This window comes from Theropithecus gelada, chromosome 3 (assembly GCF_003255815.1).
Source record: "Theropithecus gelada isolate Dixy chromosome 3, Tgel_1.0, whole genome shotgun sequence".
Lineage (NCBI taxonomy): Eukaryota > Metazoa > Chordata > Mammalia > Primates > Cercopithecidae > Theropithecus > Theropithecus gelada.
Window position 1 is genome coordinate 32233626 of NC_037670.1, and position 19074 is coordinate 32252699.

The window sequence follows — 19074 nt, forward strand, 5'->3', positions numbered from 1 at the left end:
CAACTTCCACAACCAACACCATGTGTGGCAGCTACTACGGAAACTACTATGGCACTCGTGGCTATGGGTGCTGTGGCTATGGAGGCCTTGGCTGTGGCTATGGAGGCCTGGGCTGTGGTTATGGCTCCTGCTGTGGCTATGGAGGCCTGGGCTGTGGCTATGGCTCCTGCTGTGGCTGTGGCTTCCGCAGACTGGGCTGTGGCTATGGCTATGGCTCCCGTTCCCTTTGTGGCTGTGGCTATGGATGCGGCTCTGGCTCTGGCTGCTATTATTGAGGATGCCATGGGAGAGTCTCACCCTCTATCCTGTGATATTGAGATTCATGAATTCTGAAGCCCATATGTTCTGAGATTTTCCCTTGAGTGATGATATCCTGCAAGAGAAGTCTAATATGGTCTGTTGTTGAGCTACCATCTAACCTACAAATATCTTGAATTTTCATCATGAAATGGGATAAGGTGAAATTCACCAGTCAGTTCTCCTTTCATCAGAATGATGGTGTCACAGCACCTGCCTTGATGACTTTTATGCTGGAGCTTTTTTCTCTGTTCACCTAATAAACACTTTTAATCCAGAAGGGAAACCTGGTGTTTATGTCAATCATTTAATATTTTAAATTTCTTACCAATAGTTTTTGTTTCGGTTTGCATGAAAGCTAACAAGTTCTTTGGGAGATATTTTTTCTTGCGATTTCTAGAGAGGGTTCTTTACCAATTCAAAGTTCAATTGTTTTAGAAAAGTAACCCTTTTAATAAACTTCAGTTTCCTCCTTTGCTTCTAGGGGAAGAATATATGTTGTGCTGGGTAACTCTCAACACTAAATTAAGTACATATCATTTATATGTTGGGTTATGCATTGCCTGCTGTCTGTCACATAACAAAGAAAAAAATTAATTTTTACAAGCCTTATTGTAAATATCTCTTAAAATAAATGAATGCTTGTTACTATATCCTTCACTTTGAATCTTCCATTTTAAAGAAACTATTTTTTAATGAGACATAACTGAAGGAATAGTTTTACAACCTAGTATACTCTAAGCTAGTAATAGGTTATAAAGCTATTTGGCCTGCATGGTGGGCCATAATAATTAAATAAAAACACTATTTCAGGTATAAACCAAGAAGCTTCAAAGTCTCACAAGGCTGCAATTCAGGATGTTAGATGGGGCTGTGGTTGTACCCAGGGCTTAGCTGGGGAAGGACCCATTTCCAAGGTCATGCCTTTGTTAGCAGAATTCAGTTCCTTGTGGTTGTGGGATTAAAGGGCTCATTTTCTTGCTGGCCATTTGTTGCAGTGCCTGGAAGCTGTCTTTTGGAGGCTACCCTCAGCTCCAAAAGGATGCTCACAGTTCCTCGTCAAAGAGGTTTCGAAACATAATTGCTTATTTTTTCAAAACCAGCAAGGGACTCCAGCAAGATGGGTCCTACAGTGTTATGTAACATAATCACATAAGCACACATAATCGTAAACATTCACCATATTCTATTGGCTAAAAGCAACAGGTCTCGCCCTCACTCACAGGGAGGGGCTTACAGAGGATTGACATCTGGAGGCAGGAATCATGGGGCATGTTGATTCTTCTCACTGCAAATTCAATGCATACAGTAGTTTTCCCATAACCATAATTTCAGTTTCTGCAGTTTCAGTTACCCAAGATCAGTCACTGTGAGAAAATATTAACATATTCTGAGAGAGAGAGAGAGAGAGAGAGAGATGGAGGGGAGAGAGAAAGACCGTATTTACATAACTTGTTTTTACAGTAATTGTTATGTGTTCCTTTTATTATCAGATATTGTTGTTAATCTCGTACTGTTACTATTTTGTAAATTAAACTTTATGACAGGTATGTATGCTTATGGAAAAAACATACTATATATAGGCTTTGTTACTATCATGGTTTCAAGCCTTCACTGGGCATTTTGGAACTTATCCTTTCGGATAAGGGGGACCACTATACACCCTTCATAAAAGGAATTAAGAAGTTGTCCTTCATTTTAAGTGCTCTTTGACAGTTTATACAATATTGGGATTGCTTTGTCTTTAAATATTTGGTAGAAGTCTCCTCAGAAATCATCTGGGTTTGGGCTTTTTTTGTTGTTAATTTTTATTTTTATTTTTCATTTAAAAACTCTGTCCCTTAAAGTCATTTTTAAAAAAAACTTTGGCCGGGTGCAGTGGCTCACGCCTGTAATCCCAGCACTTTGGGAGGCCAAGGCAGGCAGATCATGAGGTCAGGAGATTGAGATAATCCTGGCCAAGATGGTGAAACCCCTTCTCTACTAAAAATACAAAAATTAGTTGGGTGTGATGGTGCGTGCCTGTAATCCCAGCTACTTGGGAGGCTGAGGCAGGAGAATCACTTCAACCTGGGAGTCGGAGCTTGCAGCGAGCCGAGATTGCGCCACTGCACTCCAGCCTTGGGAGAGAGCGAGACTCCATGTCAAAAAAACAAAGCAAAAACAAATCAAAACAAAGCAACAAAAAAAAAACACTTTTATTTTAGGTTCAGGGTAGACATGCAGGTTTGCTACTTAGGTAAATTTGTGTCACAGGGGTTTGTTGTACAGATTATTTCATCACCCGTGTAATAAGCGTAGTACCCATTAGTTATTTTTCCTGCTGCTCTCTCTCCTTCTACCTTCTCGTAGTCCCATTGTGTGCCCTCTATGTGTCCATGTGTTCTCATCATTTAGCTCCCACTTGTAAGTGAGAACATGTGGTGTTTGGTTTTCTGTTCCTGAGTTAGTTTGCTGAGGATAATAGCCTCCACCTCTATTCATGTCCCTGCAAAGGGCATGATCCCCTTCGTTTTTATGGTTGCATAGTATTCCACGGTGTGTGTGTACCACATTTTCTTTATCTAGTCAATCATTGATGGGCATTCATGTTGATTCCACATCTTTGCTATTGTGCATAGTGTTGTAATGAACATATCTATGCATGTGTCTTCGTAATATAATGATTTATAGTCATTTGGATATATACCCAGTAATGGGATTGCTGGGTCAAATAGTAGTTCTATCTTTAGGTCTTCTGGGAATCACTGAAGTCTTCCACAATGGTTGAACTAATTTACACTCCCACCAACAGTATAAAAGCATTCCTTTTTCTCCACAACCTTGCCAGCATCTTTTTTTGACTTCTTAATATTAATAATAGCCATTCTGACTGGTGTGAGATGGTATCTCATTGTGGTTTTGATTTGCATTTCTCTAATGAACAGTAATGTTGAACTGTTTTCATATGATTGTTGGCTACATATATGTCTTTTTTGAGGAGGGTCTGTACATTTTTTTCATTAATTTTAAGGAAATGAGTCTGTTTTTGGTTTCTAAGTTGAAAGGTGTTCATTTTGGTCATCTTCACTTCTCCAGGGCATCAGCAGTTTACGTGCGTAGAGCTCTGTAAACCAGTCTCATATGGTGTTTCAAATGTCTTCTGTTTAAATGTCTATTTTCCCCTTACTGTTAATTTTGCATACAGTTTCTCAGTTTTTTCTTTGATCAAGTTAGCAGGTAGTTTATAAGTTTTGTTAATCTTTCAAATAATAGCATTTCATGTCATTACATGTATTTTTTTCTTTGTGTACCTCATTAATATCTCCTTCTCTGTTTATTATGTTAATCTTTGTGGATTTTTCATTGACTTAATTGTCTCTTGCGAAAATATTTGAGCTAAAACACAATTCATATTATGTAATTAATGAAATATAATTAATATTTCATAATATTAATTTATTTTCTTCTATTTTTACTGATAATGTGTCAGTGCTGTGAATTCTTCCTAACCACTTTAAAAAATATTTCTCATAGGCTCTGTTACAGATTAAACTAACATTAATTATTGAAAATCTGTAATTATATTTGTGTACCTTCTCTCATCCAAGAATTTTTTTAAAATATAAGGCTTGTCACTTTCCAGGTTAAAGAATTTTTCTGTTCTTTGTTCTTGTTAGTAGTTATTAATATTGTTGTGTGACATCAGAGAGTACCTTTCCCATTATTTCTGTTTTATAAAATGAATTTTTTTTCTGCCGGACATTATGTATGACCTTTTTGTGGATGTTCTATGAGAACCAGAGAAAAAAGGTATGTTATTTATTATCAGGGTATAAAGGTCATTATTATCAGGATATAAAGGTCAATCTGTATAAATGAGAGCTACCGTTTGAATATATTGTTTAGATCTTATCTCTGCGTATTTATTTTTTCCACTTGATCTGTCTTGTTCCAAGAGTGTTGCTTATTAGTGTGATTCTACTTATGTCTCTCAGTGGCATGTATCTGGTATCTGTGTCTTCATAAAGGGGGTCTTAGGGTTATTTGGTGCATAAATATACATAAATATAATAGATACCTTGTGATTTGCGTGTCTCTTGCTTGGTAAGTTTTCTTCTTTATCACTTTTAATGCCTTTTCCCTCATTTCTATCTATCTGATAGTGGAGCTGTTATTTTCTTTTACTGGGACATTTTTCCCAGACACCTTTGTGCATAGCTTTAATTTTGCATTTCGAAATCATTTTGTTTCAGGTGTTTATATAAAACAAATAGGCTTAGTTCAACAGCCAAATTTAAAATGTTTACTTTAATTAATTAAATTCACATGTATTGCTCTGACTGCTATGTTTGCTCCTATTCTTTATGTTTTAATGAATACCCACAAAAATTTAAAAAAATTTAATGGTATTTTGATGGTTTATAGTTATTTTAGTGGCTGTCTGGTTACCTTTGTATATATACCAATTTTAATGTTCTTAGTTACCTCTTTTTAAATTTAACATATTATTATCTGACATAATAGCTTATATTAATATTAACTTCTTCTCTTGTCTATAAAACAACAATTAACTTGTTCTCTTTTCCTCTTCCATTCTTCTTCTATTATCCCTTTGTCATTTAGTTGGATTATAACTACTTTTCCATCACAAAATACATTATTTATGTATTATTAATCCTCCCATCTAATCACTATATTTGGTAGCACACCAAATTCATATCATCACATACATACATACACACACATATATATTCATACCAAAACACATATATTTGTACCCCACACACTCACAGACACACATGTACGCATATATATATTCAATACTTTGCTTAACATTTCTCATTCATCCCTTGATTGGATGAGGCTCACCCTCTAGGGTGTTACTCAACATGGGCTTGTGGATGCAAAAACGTCTACTGTTTTGAATGTAGGAAACTGTTGTTCTAATCCATTGATACATGGAAAGCAGCTTTGTTAGATATAAAGACCTTGGATAAAGCTTTCTTTTATTAGGTTCTTTAAAATGCTTTTCTTTTTGTCTTTCTTTGAATGTCACTTTTGAAAATTCCTATTAATAGCCTAATTCTTTTCCTATTGTAAATTGTGTAATTGTTTTCCTGGGGGCTTTGAATAAGTTTGTTTATCATTGAAATCTAATATTTTAATGGTATTTATATTATAATTGGTAATTCTAGATTAATATTCACTGCCCCTATTTAGGACATGTCCATAAGTAATTCAGGTCAAAGAAGAAAACAAAACAAAACAAAATTAACACCCAAAGTATCATAGCTAAACCATGAAAAGTAAAGACAAGGGAAAAGATCTTGAAAGCAGCAAGAAAGGCCAGGTTCGGTGGCTCACACCTGTAATCCCAGCACTTTGGGAAGTGGAGGTGGGAGGATCTCTTGAGGCCTCGAGTTTGAGACCAGCCTGTGTAAGATAGTGAGACCCCATTTCCAGTAAAATTACAAAAATTAGCCAGGCGTGGTGGTGCAGGCCTCTAGCCTCAGCTACTTGGGAGGTTGGGGCAGGAGAATTTCTTGAACCTGGGAGGTGGAGGTTGCAGTGAGAAGAGATCATGCCACTGCATTCCAGCCGGGGTGACAGAGCGAGAGCCTGTCTCAAAAAACAAACAAACAAAAAACAAAAAAACCCAAAGCAACAAGAGAGACAGAGAGACATAACACATTACCATTACCTATAGGGTAACACCAATTTGAATGACCACTGATTTCTCCTCTGAAACTATGCAGTAATGAAGGACATGGCACAATATTTTTCAAGTGCTGAAATAAAAAAATTGCCATGAGATATTTCACACTGGCAAAATTATCCTTCAGAAATAAAGGGGCAATTAAAACAACATCAGATGCAGAAAAACTAAAATAATTTTTTATGAACAGGCATATACTAAAAGATTGTCTAGGCTGGGCGCGGTGGCTCAAGCCTGTAATCCCAGCACTTTGGGAGGCCGAGACGGGCGGATCACGAGGTCAGGAGATGGAGACCATCCTGGCTAACTAACACGGTGAAACCCCGTCTCTACTAAAAATACAAAAAACTAGCCGGGCGAGGTGGCGGGCGCCTGTAGTCCCAGCTACTCGGGAGGCTGAGGCAGGAGAATGGCAAGAACCCGGGAGGCGGAGCTTGCAGTGAGCTGAGATCCGGCCACTGCACTCCAGCCTGGGCGACAGAGCGAGACTCCGTCTCAAAAAAAAAAAAAAAAAAAAAAAAAGATTGTCTAGAAAAAGCTCTTGAAACAGAAAGAAAATGCTAAAGGAAGAAATCCTGAAACATCAAGAAGGTATAATTTAAAGAATAAGATCATGATTACATACAGTAGGTTATCCTCTTCCTCATAAGTTTTAGAAATCATATATGGTGAGTGAAAATTATAACACTATTTTATAGAAAAATAACATAAAAGTAGACATTGTAAAATGACCTAATTGGAAATAAAGTTTTCACATTTCACTTATAGTAGTAAGTGTTGCTACCAGTAAACTCTTATAAGTTGCATGTGTATATTATACCACCCAGAGGAAGCATTAGAAAAACTGTGCAAATGTATACAATCGATGATACTATGAGTCGTTTAGGATGCTATATGTTCAAGAAAAGCATAGAAAGGCAAGAGAAGTAAACAGTGCAACAAGACTTAAAGCAAACAAATAGAAAAACAAATAAATAACATACTTAGACACAAACATAACAATACTTAACATTAAATGCTCATGTTTTAAATACACCGATCAAAAGACAGACTTGGCAGAATGGATTTTAAAAAAACACAGCATCACCCTATTTATATTGTGTTTACAAAAACTCATTTAATGTTCATTGACATGAGTTGGCTGAAAGTAGAATAATAAAAATAGTATGCCATGCAATCATTAATAAAATAAAACAGAAGTGGCCATATTAATACCTGATACAATAGGCTTCAAACTAAAGAAAATTACAGGAATCAAAGAAAAAATATAACACAATGTATGGATTACTCAACCAGGAAAACACAAAAATTCTAATTTTTCATGCAAAAAGTAACAGAGCCTCGAAATACATGAAGAAAAGTTAATAGAACTAAAAACAGGAATAGACAAATCCACAATTATACTTGGATATTTCAAAGCTCCTGAAAAACTAATAAAACTAGTATACAGAAAATAAGCAAAGATCCAGATTATCTGAACAACATAGTCAATAGGGTCTATATAGAATAAATCGCCCAACAATGAGACTATATCGTATGTTACATATATAGATATTTATCAAATGGCTTTTTCCTCATTTTTGAAATGTAACTTTTGTTGGATGTAAGTTTTTTCCCAGTTGACATTTTTTTTCCTTTTAGCAATATGAATATGTCATCCTACTGCCTTCTGACGTCCATTATTTCTGATTTGACGTTAGTTGTTAATCTTATTAGGAGTTTCTTTTTTGTGACAAATAATTTTTCTCTTGGTGCTTCCAAAATTTTCTTTATGTCTTTATATTTTGACTTATTTATTATTATGTGTTTTGGTGTAGATCTCTTTGAAATTAATTTTGTGGAAGTTCATTGAGCTCTATGTTAATATTTTATCAAATTTAGGGAGCTTATAGCCATTATGTTTTCAAATAATCCTGCTCCTTATTCTCTTTTCTTCTAGTACTGTCATTATGTGTACATTGGCACACTTAATGGTTTCCTACACTTTTTTTTGAGGCTCTGTTTATTTTTTTAACCTCTATTATTCAGATTATATAATCTCTATTAATTTATTTTATGATCATTCATATATCCTTACTTCTGTCAGTTCACATCATCTCCTTTTAAATTCAGTCATTTTAGAGACTGTCAAAAATTGCCAATACTATTTCAAGTCATCACGGCAGGGTATAGGAAAAAGTTTTAGTTAGCAATAATCATGCGTGGGATAAACCTCACTGGCTTTGATACTGTCACTGCACAAAGCTTGTACATCAATTCTTGAGGCTGTCCATATAATACAATTCTCATTTCAATACTTGTAATTTTCAATGGCATAATTTTCTTTTTAAAAACATAATAATTTTATTTCATCCAATAAGTCCAAAATAGTATTTTAATGTGTAATCATAATCATAATATAAAATAATGTGAAATTATTGAGATAGTTCATATCCTTTTTTTTTTTTGTGAACTAAGTCTTCACACTCCAGTGTGTATTTTACACTTAGCGCATCTTCATTTGGTCAACTATCATTCACGTTCCAATGGCCACATGTGGCTAGGGCCCAAAGGTGTATAGAAAGAGGAACAAATCCAATCCCAGGAATTAGATATGAGGTTAAATTACTGTCTTTATAAAACTCTGTTTTCTGACAATCAAATTTTTACAAATTGCTTCTTTCCTTTGTAAATTATTTCCTCTTGCTTTCTAGCTTATGTACTATTTAAAGGCACTTAAGTTTACAACCCATAACAGAAGAAGAACAGAGATTGGTGAAAATGGAGATGTGACTGGCCCTATGATATTCTAAATTGGCAATTAGATGATAATGGGAATATTGCCTTTGTGAAAGTTGGAGAGTATATATTGACAAATTCTAAGTTTGAACTTTTGATCCCAAATAATGCCACAATATTTTTGGACACCAAATCATCAGAAATTAGTTACTCTGACATCTTACTTTGTTTGTTTATACAAATAATTGCATTTCTATATTGTTTCAGGCACTTACAGAATATGAAACCCCTAAACACCTACAGGTGGGCATTTAAAAAAGTTTTTTCACATACAGTACATTTTTTTTTTTAACCTTCTACTTTTATTTTAAGTTCAGGGGTACATGTGCAAGATGTGCAGGTTTGCTACATAGGTAAACATGTGGCATGATGGTTTGCTACACAGATCATTCCTTCGCCTAGGTGTTAAGCCTAGCGTCCATTAGTTATTCTTCCTGATGCTCTCCCTCTCCCCATGTCCCCTTCTTGGGAAGGCCCCAGTGTGTGTTGTTCCCCTCTATGTGTCCATATGTTCTCATCATTCAGCTCCCAGTGATAAGTGAGAACATGATGTGGTATTTGGTTTTCTGTTCCTGCATTAGTTTGCTGAGGATAATGACTTCCAACTCCATCTATGTCCCTGCAAAGTATGTGATCTCATTCCTTTATATGGCTACATAGCATTCCATGCTGTATATGTCCCACATTGTCTTTATCCATTCTATCATTGATGGGCATTTAGGTTGATTCCATGTCTTTCCTATTATGCATAGTGTTGCAATGAGCATACGTGTGCATGTGTCTTTATAGTAGAATGATTTATATTCCTTTAGGTATACACCCAGTAATAGGATTGTTGGGTCAAATTGTAGTTCTGACTTTATGCCTTTTGGGAATCACCACACTGTCTTTCACAATGACTGAACTAATTTACACTCTCACCAACAGTGTAAAAGTTTCCTTTTTCCACAGAACCTCTCCAGCATCTGTTGTTTCTTGACTTTTTAGTAATCGCCATTCTGAATGGTGTGAGATGGTATCTCATTGTGGTTTTGATTTGCATTTCTCTAATGATCAGTGATGTTGAGCTTTTTTTCATATGTTTGTTGGCTGCATGTATGTCTTCATTTGAGAAGTGTTCGTTTATGTTCTTTGCACACTCTTTAATGAGGCTGCTTGTTTTTTTCTTGTAAATTTTTTTAAGTTCCTTGTAGATGCCAGATATTAGACCTTTGTCAAATGGATAGATTGCAAAAATTTTCTCCCATTCTGTAGGTTGTCTGTTCATTCTAATGATAGTTTCTTTTTCTGTTCAGAAACTCTTTAGTTTAATTAGGTCCCATTTGTCAATTTTGGCTTTTGTTGCAATTGCTTTTGTTGTTTTCATCATGAAATCTTTGCCCATGCCTATGTCCTGAATGGTACTGCCTAGATTTTCATGTAGGATTTTTGTAGTTTTGAGTTTTACTTGTAAGTCCTTAATCCATCTTGAGTTAATTTTTGTATAAGGTGCAAGGAAGGGGTCCAGTTTCAATTTTCTGCATATGGCTAGCTTGTTCTTCCAGCACTGTATTTTAGAGAATCCTTTTCCCATTGCTTTTTTTTTTTTTTTTCCGGTCAGGTTTGCTGAGGAGTAGTTGGTTTTAGGTGTGTGGTCTTATTTCTGAGTTCTCCGTTCTGTCCCCATTGGTCTTTGTGTCTGTTCTTATACCAGTACCATGCTCTTTTGATTACCATAGTTTTGTAGTAGTTTGAAGTCGGGTAGCATGGTGCCTCCAGCTTTGTTCTTTTTGCTTAGGATTGTCTTGGTTATTCAGGCTCTTTTATTGTTGCATATAAATTTTAAAATAGTTTTTTTTTCTAATTGTGTGAAGAATGTCAACAGTAGTTTAATGGAAATAGCATTGAATCTATAAATTACTTTGGGCAGTATGGACATTTTCACATTATTGATTCTTCCTATCCATGAGCATGGAATGTTTTTCCATTAGTTTGTGCCCTCTCTGATTTCTTTGAACAGTGGTTTGTAGTTCTCTTTGAAGAAGTCCTTCACTTCCCTTGTTAGCTGCATTCCTAGGTATTTTATTCTATTTGTAGCAATTGTGAATGGGGGTTCATTCATGATATGACTGTCTGCTTGTCTGTTGTTCATGTATAGAAATGCTCATGAATTTTGCACATTGATTTTGTATCCTGAGATTTTTCTGAAGTTGTTTATCAGCTTAAGAAGCTTTTGGGCTAAGATGATGAGGTTTTCTAAATATAGGATTGTTCTTCAGTATGCCAATTGAATTTTTCAGCTCCAGAATTTATGCTCGATATTTTCTAATTATTTTAATTTCTGTTAAGTTTATCTGATAGAATTCTGAATTAATTCTTTGTGTTATCTTTAATTTCTTTGAGTTTCCTCCACCTATCTATTTTGAATTCTCTCTCTGAAAGGTTACATATCTCTGTTTCTCCAGGATTGGTTGCTGGTGGTTTATTTAGTTCATTTTGTGGTGTCATGTTTTCCTGGATGGTGTTGTTGCTAGTAGGTATTCTTCAGTGTCTGGGCATTGAAGAGTTAGGTATATATTATAGTCTTCACTGCCTGGCCTTATTTGTAGCTGTCCTTCTTGGGAAGGCTTTCCAGATATTTGAAAGGACCTGGGTGCTGTGATCTAAGCTGTTTCTACTTTTGGGGGCACGTGAAGCCCAGTAATGCTGTGGTTGTTGCAGACTCATAGAAGTACTGCCTTGATGGTCTTAGACAAGATCTGGGACAATTCTCTGGACTACCAGGCAGAAACTCTTGTTTTCTTCCATTATTTTCTCCCAAATATAGAGTTTTTGTTTCTGTTCTGAGCCACTAAAAGTTGAGGGTGGAGCGACACAGGCACCACAATGGCTAACACCACTATGACTGCACTGGGTCAGACCTGAAGCTAGCATAGCACTAAGAGTCTCACCCAAGGCCTGCTGGAACCACTCCCTGGCTACTGCCTATGTTTGCTCAGGCCCTGGTGCTCTTCAATCAGCAGGTGGCAAAGCCAGCCAGGCCTATGTCCTTGAGGTTCCCTAGGCCTCAGGTAGGTCCAGAAATGCCATCTGAAAGTCAAGGACTAGGGTCAAAAACTTTAGAAGTTTTCCTGGTGTTCAACTGTATTGTAGCTGAGCTGGCACTCAAACCACAAGATAAGATACAGTCCTTCTCACTCTTCCCTTCCCTTTCCAAAGACGAGGAGTCTCATTTTGTAGTCACTGCCACCCCTGGCCATGAGGAGAATTGACAGAGTACCTCCTATGTTCCCTTAAGGCCCAAGTTTCCTTAAAGGCAGCTGTGGTGAATGCTGCTTTGCCTAGGACTCACCCTTTAGGACAGTGGGTTCCTCTCTGGCCAAGGGCAGGCCCAGAAATGCCATCCACGAGTCAAGTCTTAGAATCAAGGACACCCAAGAGCCCGCTTGGTGCTCTACTCCCTGTGGAGGTGTTGGTACCTAAGGTGCAAGGCAAAGTCCCCTTTACTTTGTCTTCTGCTTTTCTTAAGCTGAAGGAGTTTTGCCCTGTAGCCACCACAAGGAGAATGTGCTGAGTTTCACCTGAAGCCAGCAAATCTCAGAGGCTCACCAAGGCCCTCGGTGTAGTACCTGGGTATCACTCCCCGTTATCCAGGACCCAAGGGCACTTTAGTTAACAGTTGATGAAAGCTGGGTCCTTTCCTTCAAGGCAGTAGTTTCCCTTCTGATCCAGGATGTGTCTAGAAATGTTGTCTGCAAGCTAGGCCCTGGAAAGGGGGCCTCACGACTCTGCTGCCCTATTCTGCTGTGACTGAGCTGGCATCCAAGATGCAAGACAAAGCCCTTCCCTCAAAGGGAAGAAAGAGGACTCTTTTGGAGCTGTGAGCTCTGTAGCCCCTAAGGTTATGGAAGAGATGAAGCCAGCATTCCCTTCGCTGCCCAAGCGGCGTCTCAGTATGTTGCATTCTCCCCTGCCCTCCAGTCCACAGGCTCTTGGCCTGGGTCAGCCCTAGGACTCTCCTAGAAGTTGCAGTCCTTATGGGCTTGATTGCCTTTCAAGTTTACTTAGAGAGAGAGAATACTTTGGCCCTTGATGGAGAGGTTTGCAGGCACTCAAGTTGGACCACTGGGATTGGTGATTCCCGTCTGGTCAGGGCTGGTGTAAATGCTCCCTTCTGTCTGTGAGTGTCAGCTGAGTTTGCCCTGGCTTTCCTTTCTGCTCTAACAGAACAGCACTGAGTTTAATGCCTCACAATTGCTGTGTTCTCCATCCTCCAGGATCCAGAGATTCTCCCTACACCAGGTTGCCCTTGCTAAAGATGTGGGGAGGGGTGGCATCCGCAATTCAGGACTGTATCTTCTATCTGTTTAGGATCTCCTTCAGCAGTATGAAGTTAAAAACAGGTACTATGAGTGTTTACCTTGTTTTTGGTTATTATGAAGGTGCTTTTTTCTGTGTAGATAGTTGTTAACTTGCTGTCCTTGTTGGGCGGGGGAGGCGATTGGTGGAGCTTTCTATTTTGCCATCTTGCTCTGCCTCTGACTCTCATTTATTTCTTTAAGCATGGTTTCCTTTTGTACTTTGAACATATGTAAATGGCTAAAATATTTGTCTAGTATGTTTAACATCTGGATGTTCTCAGAGACAGTTTCTGTTGCTTGGTTTTTCACTAGTATATGGTCATATCTTCCTGTTTCTTACATCTTCTCTCTCTCTCTCTCTCTCTCTCTCAACTGGACATTTTAGATTTTATATTGTAGAAACTCTAGATATTCTCTCCTCCCCCTTCCCGAGCTTGTTGTTTGCTTATTTGCTTACAGACTAGGCTGGGCTGTGTTACTGAGTTCAGCATGAAACTTCTGTTGTTATTCCTTAAAAGGCACAGCTACAGCATGTGTACTGTATTTCTGAGGTTTCGTCTGAACCCTCTTAGATTTTCTCTTTCCTTCCTCTCTCTGATAAGCAGTTGGACTTTGTTGGTATTACACTCAGCTGTTAGGCACAATAATTTTTAGGGGATTGTGTCATTATTTTTGACAATGCTCTTGGATATAAACTGCTTCACAACCTGATTCAATTAAATTTAGACTCATAACACAATTTGAGTATAAAATACACAATTATTGTTTATAGTAGCTATGCTATATATTAGATCTCTTGAACTTATTCATCTTATAACTGAAGGTTAATACTCTTTGACTACCATGTCCCATTTCCCCCAACTTCCAGTCTTGGCAATTACTATACTACTCTGTCTTACCAGTTTACTAACAGAGTAGATATTAAGGGTTCCCACCACAGGGGTGGAAAAGGTAATCATGTAAGGTTATGGATATATTAATTAGGTTGTTTGTGGTAATTATTTTACTATGTGTATATGTGTGTGTGTATATAAAATCACATTGCATATATTAAATACATACATTTTTATTTGTCAATGACACCTCAATTAAGCTGGAAAAAATGAATAAATTTGAATTCTTTGTCAGAGTTTTCGAGGCCAGTCTGGAATCTGCTCTGAACCCAGAGGGCTTCTCCTGGCTATCTTTTCTGGTTCTCTCTGATACACTTGCTGGCCTATGGTTTAGTTGGTTGCTTTGAGGGTGTATTAGTCTGTTCTCACACTGCTGATAAAGACATACCAGAGACTGGGCAATTTATAAAGAAAAAGAGGTTTAATGAACTCACAGTTTCATGTGGCTGGGGAGACCTTACAATCATGGCAGGAGGCAAAAGGCACGTCTTACATGGCAGCAGGCAGGACAGAATGAAAGCTAAGTGAAAGGGAAAACTTCTTATAAAATCATCAGATCTTGTGAGACTTATTTACTACCATGAGAACAGTATGGGGGAAACCACCCCCACGATTCAATTATCTCCCACTGGGTCCCTCCCCAAACACATGGAAATTATGAGAGCTATAATTCAAGGTAATATTTGGGTGGGAACACAGCCAAACCGTATCACACGGTGAAACCAGTTTTCTTTTAATTACTTATCACCATCGCCATTGTTTCAAAGTATAAACTTAAGTTTACATCTTCTACATGCTCTTATAAATCAGCTAGCTCACTTGAGAAAAGATTCAGGTCTCTATGTTCTGATGGCTTGCCTTTTGCCTGTGCAAAATATTGAAGCAACTACTCCAGAACTGGGAATAGGAACAACTACTTGCTTATTCTCTTATAGAGACATAGCGTCATTACTAGCACTCTCTGGGTTTGGGAGCCTCTAGTTTTTTAAGCTTGCAATATCTGTCATGAAACATGCCTCTTATTAATGATCAGGGTGGTGGAAAGGGTGATAGGAGCTTAAGATAATTGGCCTGTCATGCCTTTGGTAGATCCCTGGCACTACAAGTGGGAAAAAGGTAGAGGAATGGAGACACATACCTCTTGGTCACATTCACTTGGACTTTAGCCACTGCCACACAGAACTAGACAGCCTGAGATAATGCTAATCACCTGCACACAGAGGAGAGATACTGTAGCCCTTCAGATGGGGAGAGAAGAAGCACTATAACTTGGTCTCACTATCCAGACTGATGGGTCTGTCATGGTGAGCTGGAGGAGGAAGTATGAAGAGAGCTGATTGTGAACAAGTGAGTCAAGTCTCTCACTAATCCTAGATTTTGTAGATTTTCTTGAATAAATGTGTCTTTATTTGCTGTGGGGCCTTACAACAATTACCAAAGACTTTAATTTTTCTAAAGTATGTAATAAGTCTGATAAGAGCCTGATATTTGATGAGCAGTTTTCTGAGTATGTTGGCTTATTGAGTCCAAAGTCATAGGTTTTACAGAATTCTTACTCTGACTTTTTTGACCATGCTAAAATAGGACATTCTGGGGATCTGTCTCTTAAGATTCCTGCCCACTATGGCAGAATTAAAGCCAAGGCTCTAACAAAGATGCTTTCTTCAGTCTCCCTTCAGTTTCACTGCCTGTCAATACTTGGAGATGTCAGAGTGACATGGCTCTATATGTTATCTGCCTTTAATTGATGAAGAATTAAAAAAATTCTTCATTATTGTTTCATCTAGATGTGTTAAAAATCATGTATTTGGAAGCTAGTTAAGAGTTTAGCCAACTTCATACTATGGCAGCCATTAACAAAGTAATTTTGTATGAATATTTTATCAGTTGTAGAAACTCCAAATTCTAACATTAGTCACTAACAGATATTTTTGCTTTATATTTTATCAATGTCAACTGATAAATAACAAGTAGAGTGAATAAAGAACAGCTTTACTTAACTTGACCAAGGCTGGCAAACTGAAGTCTATACTTTTCAGCTTGTATTTTGGATCAGACTTGTGTTTTCATGAACAAAGTATTACCTGAGGTGGCAGATAATGACATTGATAAAAGGTTCGCAGAAACATACTTAAATTTGATGGACTCTTTCTGGCCACATGGGAATGACACTTGGAAGAGCTGTCTATGCAGCCACAAGGCATAGGATGAGTTTAAGAGTATATTTTGACGGAGTTAAAAGAAACAGTCATAATATAGCATTTAGAGAAAAAGCTACAGCTATCTAGAGCCAAAAATGCAACTAAGTATCAAGAAATATAATGTATGTGAAATAGAATAAAGTGATGAGAAAGGGGGTGCTATTTTTGCCAATGATTTTAGTCAAATATTGGACATACTGAAGATGAAGCTTTGATAGATCAAGGTAAATTTTAGTACCACTTGGCTCTGCCCATGAAAACACATTTTATTAAAGTCCTGGTTGAATATAGCTATTGGTCAGACCTAACACATCCACATCATCAACTATAAGTTTCCAATGGGTCAGCAACCTCACATGTGCTCATGAACACACACATGCAATCACAAATAACATAGGTAGTCTAGATAAATAAATATAGGTAGGAAAATGCTGTAGCTTTGCAAAATAGATTACTTTTGATGAAAAATAAATTTAGACATTTTCCCAAATGAAAATACTTAAGATTATTTGTACTTAATCATATACTAGTAACACAACATGAAAGGTTCTGTTTTTGTTTGATTAAATTGTTGGAACTTCCAGCTAATTGATCAAATACATTCTGATATGGCAATGTGGGCTAAATTTTAGTTGTCACTCTTTGAACAGAAAAAATGTCGTTATTATAAATAACACGGGAAGAAAACATAGCTTGTAAGACAATGGCCTAAACAGATCAGCAATGTTGAATTTCTCAGAAGCAGCCAGAAAACCAAGATCTTTCATAGCACCATGGGCAGTAGAAGGCATAGCCATAGCCACTATGACCACAGCCATAGCTGCAGCCCAGGCCTCCTTTGGCATAGCCCTGGCCACTATGGGAGTTGTTATAAAAACTCACGGTTTCAAGAAAGGTAGGCTCAGTTGTATAGCACAGTCAGATTCTGGAGTTTTAAGTTTAAAGTTTAAAGTTTATAATAAGGGCCTTAAATACCTCATGAGTGGTATATGGGGCAAACCACAGGCACTGGTGGATTCACATTGCACACTAATTAGCACTGAAGCCATCTAAAATATTCCTTGTAACCAATACATCCAAGACAACATTGCTGCTTCTCAGGAATGTTGAATGTAATGAAATAATGTACTTTTAATAAGAGATTCTTCTCCTATTTTGATGACTTGTTTTATTCCAGATGTCAAATTTAAACTATATTACCAGCAACCAAGAGTAACCCATATGGCTTCCATTTTTATTTATTTATTTATTTATTGTTTGACATGGAATCTTGCTCTGCCACCCGGGCTGGAGTGCAGTGGCATGATCTCGGCTCACTGCAACCTCTGCCTCCCAGGTTCAAGCGATTCTTCTGCCCCAGCCTTCCGAGTAGCTGGGACTACAGGCGCCCGCCAGCACCCCAGATAATTTTTGTATTTTTAGTAGAGATGGGGTTTCACCATATTGGCCAGGCTGGTCTCGAACTCCTGATCTTGTGATCCACCTGCCTCAGTCTCCCAAAATGCTGGGATTACAGACGTAAGCCACCATGCCCGACCTGTATTTTTAATAGAGATGGGTTTCACCATGTTGGCCAGGATGGTCTTGATCTCCTGACCTTGTGATCTGCCCACCTTGGCCTCCCAAAGTGCTGGGATTACAGGTGAGATGGCTTCCACTTCTTAAAAATCCCAATTTCACCCAATAATAATTTCGCCCTTCAGCCTAACTCCATATATGCAGACTTGGGAATAAAAGTGTAGCCCCAAAGAGATGAGGAAGGATGAAAAGCTTGCAAGAGAAGTCATGGTGGCAGCATTCACTTGTAAAATGTTGAGTGACAAGGTGTATCATCACTTTTTGTGGAGCAATATCATTCACTTTGGCTTATACTTCACATGTAACTATCATTTTATATAGGATCCCAAACCATGGCAGAGACTTTGATTTTTAACTTCATTGATTCTGGGTACATAGTAAGGAAAGGACTTCTATTAGAAACCTGAATTTTAAAACAATTCTGTAATTACTCAAAGATTTATTAACATCATGACCCCCTGAGATGGCACATGACAAGAGTCACATCTCTTCCCAAATCTATAACCTCAATCTACATATGAGAAAACCTCAGGCAGATTCAGTTGGGGAATATTCCACGGAATATCTGGCTCTCTAAAACTGTCAAGGTCATAAAAGTCAAGAAAAGATCAACGAACCATGAGCAATTGGAGGTTACTGAGAGGTACAAAAACCAAAGCAATGTGAGTTGGATTCAAGAACAGAAAAAAAGAACATTAAAAGAAAAATGTGAATAGTGCTGCAATGAACGATGGTCCTAGGACTTAAAATAAGTTAATAAAAACAGAAAAATGGTAAAATAAAGTCCACAGTTTAGTTAAGAACACCATACACAGTTAATTTCTTTGGTTTGATAAGTGGATTATGGTTATAAAAGATATTAATATTAGAGGATGTTGAATGATAGATATATGGAAATTTTCTGTACTATTTTGACAACTGTCTCTATGCCAGAAATTATTTTAAGATAGGAAGTTAAAAGAGAATATAAAACCACTGTTCCATTCCATTGACTTGGTCATTTATTGATTCTTTTATAAATGAAGAGAATAACGCACATTTGCTTGTTTCTCAGTAGAGTTTGAACATAAATAAAAATTAGACTCACTGGTATAAGTAGAAAAATACAACAAATTTTTCTCAGATTTGGTATTCTAGGATTTTTAATTAGTTGAATTATTATCAACATCATGGCTTTAGTATAGAAAAGACACTAAATCCCTGAAAAAAGTATTATTTGGATAAAGAGAGAAGAAATATTAAAAAGTCAAAGTTGTTCTTTGTGGAATGTTGTGCAAAAAAGAGTAAAA

At 37.3% G+C, this 19074-nt stretch overlaps 2 protein-coding genes and 1 non-coding gene across 3 annotated transcripts; 1 reads left to right on the forward strand and 2 right to left on the reverse strand.

The window, feature by feature from the left end:
- Positions 1-533, forward strand: LOC112620090 (keratin-associated protein 6-1). The gene is made up of 2 exons (XM_025378157.1): positions 1-105; positions 145-533. The coding sequence occupies exons 1-2, from the start codon at positions 21-23 to the stop codon at positions 273-275; spliced, it is 216 nt and encodes a 71-aa protein (XP_025233942.1). The 5' UTR covers positions 1-20; the 3' UTR covers positions 276-533.
- A 7574-nt stretch (positions 534-8107) lies between these two features.
- LOC112622018 lies at positions 8108-8241 on the reverse strand. The gene has a single exon (XR_003118918.1). It is a non-coding gene; the product is annotated as a U4 spliceosomal RNA (small nuclear RNA).
- Positions 8242-16816: 8575 nt separating this feature from the next.
- Positions 16817-17116, reverse strand: LOC112621814 (keratin-associated protein 22-1; the record flags this gene model as incomplete). The annotated part of the gene is made up of 1 exon (XM_025381233.1): positions 16817-17116. A coding segment is annotated over one exon (174 nt), but the record flags the coding sequence as incomplete, so codon positions are not given.
- Positions 17117-19074: the final 1958 nt, after the last annotated feature.

Excerpts from the sequence above, each read along its gene's own strand:
- LOC112620090 (XM_025378157.1), top strand. The coding sequence starts at position 21 with ATGTGTGGCAGCTACTACGGAAACTACTATGGCACTCGTGGCTATGGG. Across the intron at positions 106-144 it reads CCTTGGCTGTGGCTATGGAG|GCCTGGGCTGTGGCTATGGC; the intron begins GCCTGGGCTGTG and ends GTGGCTATGGAG.